This window comes from Nasonia vitripennis (genome assembly GCF_009193385.2).
Source record: "Nasonia vitripennis strain AsymCx chromosome 3 unlocalized genomic scaffold, Nvit_psr_1.1 chr3_random0008, whole genome shotgun sequence".
Classification (NCBI taxonomy): Eukaryota; Metazoa; Arthropoda; class Insecta; order Hymenoptera; family Pteromalidae; genus Nasonia; species Nasonia vitripennis.
In genome coordinates, this window is record NW_022279628.1 from 4793 (window position 1) to 12680 (window position 7888).

At 37.5% G+C, this 7888-nt stretch overlaps 2 protein-coding genes across 2 annotated transcripts; both read right to left on the reverse strand.

The window, feature by feature from the left end:
• Positions 1–3774: 3774 nt before the first annotated feature.
• LOC103315298 lies at positions 3775–6039 on the reverse strand. Its single transcript, XM_032601840.1, has 2 exons — positions 4852–6039; positions 3775–4776 (listed from the first exon to the last, which is right to left on the reverse strand). The coding sequence occupies exons 1-2, from the start codon at positions 5868–5870 to the stop codon at positions 3801–3803; spliced, it is 1995 nt and encodes a 664-aa protein (XP_032457731.1). The 5' UTR covers positions 5871–6039; the 3' UTR covers positions 3775–3800.
• Positions 6040–6246: 207 nt separating this feature from the next.
• LOC100113581 (ras-interacting protein RIP3-like) lies at positions 6247–7507 on the reverse strand. The gene is made up of 3 exons (XM_032601841.1): positions 6820–7507; positions 6658–6741; positions 6247–6579 (listed from the first exon to the last, which is right to left on the reverse strand). The coding sequence occupies exons 1-3, from the start codon at positions 7382–7384 to the stop codon at positions 6275–6277; spliced, it is 954 nt and encodes a 317-aa protein (XP_032457732.1). The 5' UTR covers positions 7385–7507; the 3' UTR covers positions 6247–6274.
• Between the last annotated feature and the right edge of the window lie 381 nt (positions 7508–7888).

Genomic DNA, 7888 nt, shown 5'->3' on the forward strand with positions numbered 1-7888 from the left:
CGAGTGGAAAAAATGAATCAGCTGAAGATTTTTTATCATTGTTAGATAAAAGCCGTAGAACAATTGACAATATATACGGAGTGCGAAAGGTTGATGGAGTGTATATGATTGGTGATTCAGAAATAGAGTTTGATGATAAATATGTCAAAGTCAGAAATGAAAGTTATCCTAAAACGAATGGACTAATGGAATTGCTATTTAAAAAATATCCCGATGATCTTCTTCTGAGTTCAGCAGATCGTGAAAATTATCGCAAGATTCTGGAAGCATCAAATGCTCATCGGAAAAAATTCAGCAAAGATGAATCTATAAGAATGTCGAGAAGTAATAAATATAAGAATATTTTAGCTCCAATGTTCCGCAGCACTCCACGTAAAAAGAACAACAGCAGCGGAGGAGGACTTGTACCTAAATATAAAATAGCTAAGAAAAATTCTTCCATAGATCTTGTCTACTGGGACGATCCAAATGAGCTTGTCGAACGACTTCGATTATTGATTGCCGAACGATCTGCTGGAAATAACAATCACACCAACGAAATTCATTCAATTATTGAAGAATTGCGTGAAGCTGGGCATATATATTGATACGCATCTTTCTTCTTTGCATCAGTACTACCATGAGTCTCGATGTGTTCGGAAGAAAACTTGGGAGCTCGCAGCAAGTGAGTCGCGGGCCTCCAGGAAATGGTTTTAATTTTACATCAGACGGCGATTTTGACTTAGAGGAGAAGCGACTCTGTAATCTCGGAGAGCCACGCAATCCAAAAGATGCAATCACTTTGCATTCACTGCAAGTTATCCTGCAGACGGAAGTAAATTATATATCTTCTAAAATTACTGGAATTGGTGAACTTATAGACCAATATAGGGAGCAAGTTGAAAGCCTTAAATCTGATGTGGACAAAAAATTAAAATATCTTAATGATATTTCTCAACGTAATTTCGCAAGCGTTGAATATATTATTGGTCAATTGAATAATTTTATAATCAAAGAAGATGGAAAAGCAAAAAGTAGCTGAAGAGCTGCATAAAGCTGCACGCCGCAGGTACAAGCGAAGAAAATATGATATACGCGGAATAGATGAGACTTGGCAAGGTGATCTTGTGGAAATGATTCCTTACGCTAGCGAGAACAAAGATTTCCGCTACTTACTCACTGTCATAGACATATTTTCAAAGTACGCGTGGGCCGTGCCAGTCAAGTCGAAGAGTGGTCAGGATGTTACTGCAGCTATGAAGTCAATACTGAAAGAAGGACGAGTACCGAAGAATCTACAAACTGACCAAGGAAAAGAATTTTACAATTCAATTTTTCAAAAACTTATGAAGAAGCACAATATACACTTATACTCTTCACATAGTAATCTTCATGCAAGTATATGCGAACGATTCAATAGAACGTTAAAAAATGCAATGTGGACAGAATTCAGCAAACAAGGAAGCTATAAATGGTTGGATATTCTACCTAACTTGCTCAAAGCATACAATTCGAGAAAACATCGGACAACAGGAATCGAGCCTGAAAATGTTACACAGGCAAATGAGAGAGAGGTCAAGAGACGTTTTCCTACTGAAAAGTCGTCAGTGAAAGAACCGAAATTCAAAGTAGGAGATAAAGTACGAATAAGTAGGTTAAAAAATGTTTTTGAAAAAGGTTACACACCAAATTGGTCTACGGAAATTTTCACAATAACGCGAGTTGTAAAAACAGATCCAGTAACTTACCACCTCAAAGATTATTATGATAAACCCGTCTCTGGTGGCTTTTATGAAACGGAAATTCATAAAACTATGTATCCGGAAATTTATTTAGTAGAAAAAGTTTTAAAGAAAAGTGGTAAACGCGTATATGTTAAATGGTTAGGATTCAGTAGCGATCACAATAGTTGGATAGATAAAAATGAGATTGTATAAATTATTCAAGGTTCTAAAAAATAAGAAAGCAATTGTTATTATATTTAATAATGTATTTTTATTCATGTGAATTGTAGTTTTAACAAATAAATAGTATTTAATAATTATCAGTCTTTGTATTTCATTATTTTAGCATGTGGTGAACTTAAAAGAAGTTCCACCCTGATATGTTATAAATAAACTAAGTTTATTTGCTGTGTTTGAAAGATTATTGAAAAGTTCTTGATCTTTCAAGATTGCTGATGAGATCTTTTCTGGCAGAAATATTTGAAAGCTGTCATCAATCTCAGCCACGATCTTCGTGCCGAATCTAGTCTTCACCTCCTTGAGTTCAGTCACCATGTACTCATGATCTTTTTCTAAGTCCGTGACTTTCTTCTTAGGCAAGAACTCGCGCTCAGCAATTTTGTTAAGTGCAGATAGATCCATTCTGAAACGTGAAAAAAATAAGAATTTGTGTGTTAGAGAAAAGATTTTCTTTGAGAACAAAAAAAAATAGTGAGAATCAGCTATGAACTTACTTGAAAATGTTAAGTGAGTCTTGGTTTCTTCTCCAAAGGTAGGTAATTTTCAAGCTCGACTGCTCGAATGTGCTTTTCACCGTGGTGCGTCGGTTCATATAGCCCATTCCCCACCACGATGTCTGCCCCTTCCATAGCCTCTTGTAGAATATCTCTTCTATTGGAAGATGCCCCCTCCATCGATGGATTCCATTCGTGCATTAGCTCCTCACAAACATCGTATTCTATAAAGATTTGTTCGCCTGTATCGCCATAAAGTGTCATCCCCACTCGTGCTGCACTGTTTTCATTGGACAATTCGCTCCCCCTCTCCATTGCTCTCTCGCTTTCTTCTTTAGTATTGGTCGCTTCATACCCCTTCTCCAATTCCATCTCCCCCACTCTTTCTCCTCTTGTATCAGCCATTTTTTCATCCTCCTCCATTTGACTTACAGCCAGTGCCATCTGCTCCTCAATAATTCGGTAATGACCCCAAGGCAAAGTGTCTGTGCTATGAGGTAATAAGTATCTTTTATCATCATGCGGACTTAGTGCTATTTTGTTCTGTTTTTCAGTATGCACTATGTGTAATTTAGAGCGAATGTTGCACTGCTCACGTTTAACAATAATTTGTTCTTCAAGACATTTTCGATAATCTTCGAACGTGATTGTTTTCTTCACAACACTTGACTTTATGCCTTTGGCTTTTTTCACAGTCTCAGATCCATCTATCAAAATACTATACATTTTGCTACGTAAACCAATAAATTCTGTCATAATCTTGCCATTACATTCATCTTTCATTAATCCAGGCACTTTTTTATTGACACGTGGAATTCCAAATTGATTGTTCTCTTTGTAATCAGAAGTATCAAATTTGTGCAAGTCTTCTTTCATTATTTTATACATATCCACGTCATCAACTTCATATATTAGACTATCTGTGTCGGTGTAAAGGAGTTTACATTTTTCCCCAAGTCGCCGCTTCATATACGAATAATGAAAATCGTATAACAATGTTTTAGACATATCGAGAATGCTGAGACCAACGTATATTGGTTTTTTAATTGTAATACTTGTTCTCTTTAGCTGTATAGCAACCAAATTTTCATCAAAGATAGCACAACTATGAAAATTTGGTTGAGCTATACGTGCTTCTGCTCCATATCGACCAGTAAATTTATTCACTAATCGCACATCAACGCGAGATCGTTCTCGCTCGATGCACTTACCATATACTGCATTAATTAATAACTTGTAGAAAAGCTTCTCAAACTCATTCTTGGCCTGCTTTCTCTTCTCTGTATTAAATTCAACATATGGTTTGAGCCAAGGCTTCTGCTCAAAACTCAGAATCCTATGCACTTTTTTAAGTCGAAGTCCATTATCTAGTACCTGCAAAGTAGCCTGTATCAGAGTCTGGTGGTGCATTGAAAAAATTTGAATTTGTTTCATATTCAATCCATTTGAATTTTCCCACTGGTAAATACTGCACCATGGCCCATCCATAAAGATTATTAATATCAAAATATAAGAGCGTCTTCGTTTTCTGCTTCTTATCATATGATGATCCCATGTAGGGATTGTTTGCCTTAGCATACCGATTGCAACATTGACTTATTCCTCCTCGAATGCCTGCTTCAATAAACATCAGCATATCTATATCTGTGAGAAGCTCCAATTCCACTTTTGTCATTTTTAGAGCTGCTGAAAATGTGAGACCTGGAGTCGTGTAAAAGTGTGTAGGACATAAACTATACGCTTTCAGTGATGTCTCTCGAAAACTTTCAAAGACGTCAGCTAATAATAAAACATCTGTTTTCAAGTACAAATCAGAATATTCACCCAAAGTTCTTGTAGAAAACATATTCCACACTGTAACAGCATGATGATAGTCTTCATCAATAATGTGAGAATCTGTTAGTTTATTGTAAAACTCATTCTTTTCTGGCAGTTTTGTAGTCATCAACTTGTCCAATCCATCTACGAAATCATATGGAAATACACCTTTTCGTCTCAGAAGATTGATTTGCTCATCTGTAAATCCATCAGTTTTGAACTCATTTACTGCTATCGGCACTGTTTCCAAATATGATGCAAGCTTTTCCAACGATGATGGTAAAAAACGCCATGAATCAATAAATCTAAAACTGATGTCACAGTCATCTATAAACTTCGTAAATGAAATATATTTTTCTTTGTTGTGAGGTATCAGAGATACTCGTCCAGTCATTATTGTAGAAGTAGCAATCTCTTTCAAAATGAAGTGTGTGTCATAATTGAGGTTATGAAAGATAACCGGCACAAACCTCGAATCCTTGTAATTTAAATTGCATGAATTGTGAGCTGCCCCTCTGAAACTAAATAGAAAAAAATGTCTTACATGTTGTACAGCATTAAAGTCAAATATTTGTATACATTAAAAACTAACGTACCGTCCTGTTAGATGACAATGGTCTCGTACTGCGAGTTCATCATTTTTAATAGGCTTTCGACATATATGACAAACAGTTGACCCCCGAAAAGATAATTCTTCTAGATCTGTAAGTCTCATTGGTTTTGGATTTTTGTAGAGTAGATCAATCTTTTCACTAATTCCTTTCAATTCTCGAACAAACCATTTTGCCGGTGTCTCTTCATCTTCATTTTTATGTCTGTATGATTTATAAACAGATAAACTGTCATCAAAGCTGCACTTTATATAATAGCCTATGCTATATGCTTCATGAAGCTGAAAAGCATTTTCATTTTCAGTAGGCTTTAACAAACATTCGAAATCTGCATAAATAACAAAAGGAACTTTTTCACTTTTATTATAATCTTCAAATTTAAGAATGTTATTCTTAAAGTCGGGCAAATTAATTCGACATTTATTTATATTTTTGCAATAATTTTCGTGCATTTCCAGCCTTTCTTTACAGTAAAAAATTTGTAAACACCTTTCGCAGTGGTATGATTTTACATGAGATTTGCTTAATTGAGAGCTTAAAATTCGAGACAGATACTTAATCCAAACGTAGTGGTATTTAGGCAGGCTTCCGCCAACATCATGATTATTTTCTTCATTTTCATCTATGTAAAAATCTTGAATGAGGAGTAGATTTACATGTTTTTCTTTCTTTTCTTTTGTAATATGGCATGGCGATACTTCAAACTTTTCATTATACTTTTTTAACATGTATACATTTACTGAAATATCATTTAATTTTTCAAATTTTGGTACATCTTTAAGTTTGACTGGAAATTCTATATCACCAAAGTTCAGCTCGTTCTCATACATACGATATTGATTAACTCTATTGGGATTAGTTTCACTAGGATGCAATGCTGAAAGTATAGCATACTTGAAACACTGATTATCATTATTACGAATATTAACACATGCCTTTTTCTTTTCTATAAACTTTGGAAGTGGAATGAAGGAACTCCCCTTGATTGGAGAATATTTTTTCATATTGATACACAAACTGATAATACTCGTCAGGGTCTAGCCAGAATCTTTCTCCTGAAATTCTTCAAGCTGGGTGAGAATAGGTTCTTTGATATGATCTTTAAACCATTCTTCCAAATTCGTTGACATGAATGCTGTAACACTTTCACTTGTAAAATATTTAATGTCAGTCGTTTCCTCTCCATTTTTCTGCATAGAAAATTCTGCGATAAAGTCAGAATTTATTTTTACAGCGTTATATTCCTTCAAGCAATCTTCTACTTTAACCTTGAAAAGCTTTTGCGCATCGTTAAAAAAACTTAGAATGTCCACATGCTTTATATTTACAACTACACCTGTTCTAATTCGATTTTGAAAAGCTGATTCTACATCACGCCACTCAACTCTAGCTTCAGTTTCTTCCTCTTCTAGTGATCTATTATTATCTCATCATCTATAATCCGCGGTAAATTGCGTTGTTGTTGCTGCTGAGGTTGCTGTTGTTGCTGTGACGGCTGTTGCTGCTGTTGCTGTGGCTGCTGCTGTTGCTGTTGCTGCTGTTGTTCCTGCTGCTGTTGCTGCTGCTGTTGCTGGTGTTGCTGTGGCTGCTGCTGTTGCTGCTGCTGTTGCTGCTGCTGTTGTTGCTGCTGCTGTTGCTGTTGTTGCTGCTGCTGTTTACTATCAGTCCTTTTTAATTGCAAAATACCACGTCTCGGTACTGGTCTCGTAACCTCTGAAAAATTAAAGCAAACAAAAAATAAATTTATTGTATACAAAATAAAACTAATTTATAGTTAAAGCATTTTTTTACCTGAAGTCATTGTAGATGTTCCTGGTTTTGGTGACGTCTCTCTCTCTCCTACCTTTTTCTTCTTCTGCTCGTTGCCTTTTTGATCTTTAACAATAAAAAAACAGATTAGCATTTTTTTAAATAAAGTTATATAATTTTAAGAATAAATTTAATATTTTTTACCATTTACTTTTCTCTTCATATTCGAGGACGCGATCTTAGGAATCGGCTTGAGATCGCGTATACTTTTAACAGATGTACATGTTCCGCTAGAGCTGGAGCTCGAACTAGAGCTCAAACTAGAGCTCGAACTCGAGCTCGAACTCGAGCTAGAACTTGAGCTCGACCGAGACCGTCTTCTTCGGGTCACCGAAGATTGTCGAGGCTGCTTAGCCGTCAAAGATCGCCGAGGCTGCTCAGCCATTGGGGATCGCTGCGCCGGATTAGCCGCCGAGGATCGTCGAGGATGCTCAGCCGTCGAAGATCTCTGAGGCTGCTCAGCCATTGGGGATCGCCGTGGCGGGTCAGCCGTCGGAGATCGCTGCGTCGGGTCAGCCGCCGAGGATCGTCGAGGATGCTCAGCCGTCGAAGATCTCTGCGGCTGCTCAGCCGTCGAAGATCTCTGCGGCTGCTCAGCCGTCGAGGATCGTCGAGGCTGGTCAGCCACCGGGGATCGTTGTGGTAGGTCAGCCACCGGGGATCGTCGTGGCAGGTTAGCCGCCGGAGATCGTCGTGGCAGGTCAGCCATCGGAGATCGTCGCGATGCTAATTGCTGCAAAGCAGCATTTGGTGGTTGTGGCACTGCAACATTAAAAAAATTTTAATAAATTAATTTAAAGAAAAAAACTTTTGAATAGTATAATAAAAAAAAAAAAATTCACTTACGTGTTTCGACCACGTCCATTGCCCAGGAGACGTAGTCGAGCATTGTTAGGAGAGTTGGTGCGTTGGCGACCAGCCAACGTATACGCTCCTGGGCGACCTGCAGACTCCGTCGGCTTCGAGAAGGCTGCATTGGTGAATTTAGCTTCTTCGGTGACATTTTCTTGTCAGCTTGCAAGAAAAATCCTGACTCCGGTGTATCTTGAGGGGTTATACTCGAAGGCGGGAGAACACTTTTCACTATTTTGCCGAATGAACTTGGAAACGAGGAGTGAATTGACTGACGAAGCATGCACCGGGTCCTTAAATACGGTGGACAGCGAAGCTTCCCTTTCCACTTCAATTGCCATAAGTCCTTCGAATTGCCGAA

What these genes read in the sequence shown, in the direction of transcription:
- LOC103315298 (XM_032601840.1), bottom strand. Translation starts at nt 5,870, where the DNA reads ATGAAAAAATATTCTCCAATCAAGGGGAGTTCCTTCATTCCACTTCCA. An exon ending in CATTGTCATCTAACAGGACG is followed by an intron (nt 4,777 to 4,851) that starts GTACGTTAGTTT and finishes TTTTCTATTTAG; the next exon opens with TTTCAGAGGGGCAGCTCACA.
- LOC100113581 (XM_032601841.1), bottom strand. Translation starts at nt 7,384, where the DNA reads ATGGCTGACCTGCCACGACGATCTCCGGCGGCTAACCTGCCACGACGA. An exon ending in TATGAAGAGAAAAGTAAATG is followed by an intron (nt 6,742 to 6,819) that starts GTAAAAAATATT and finishes TTATTGTTAAAG; the next exon opens with ATCAAAAAGGCAACGAGCAG. An exon ending in AACATCTACAATGACTTCAG is followed by an intron (nt 6,580 to 6,657) that starts GTAAAAAAATGC and finishes TTAATTTTTCAG; the next exon opens with AGGTTACGAGACCAGTACCG.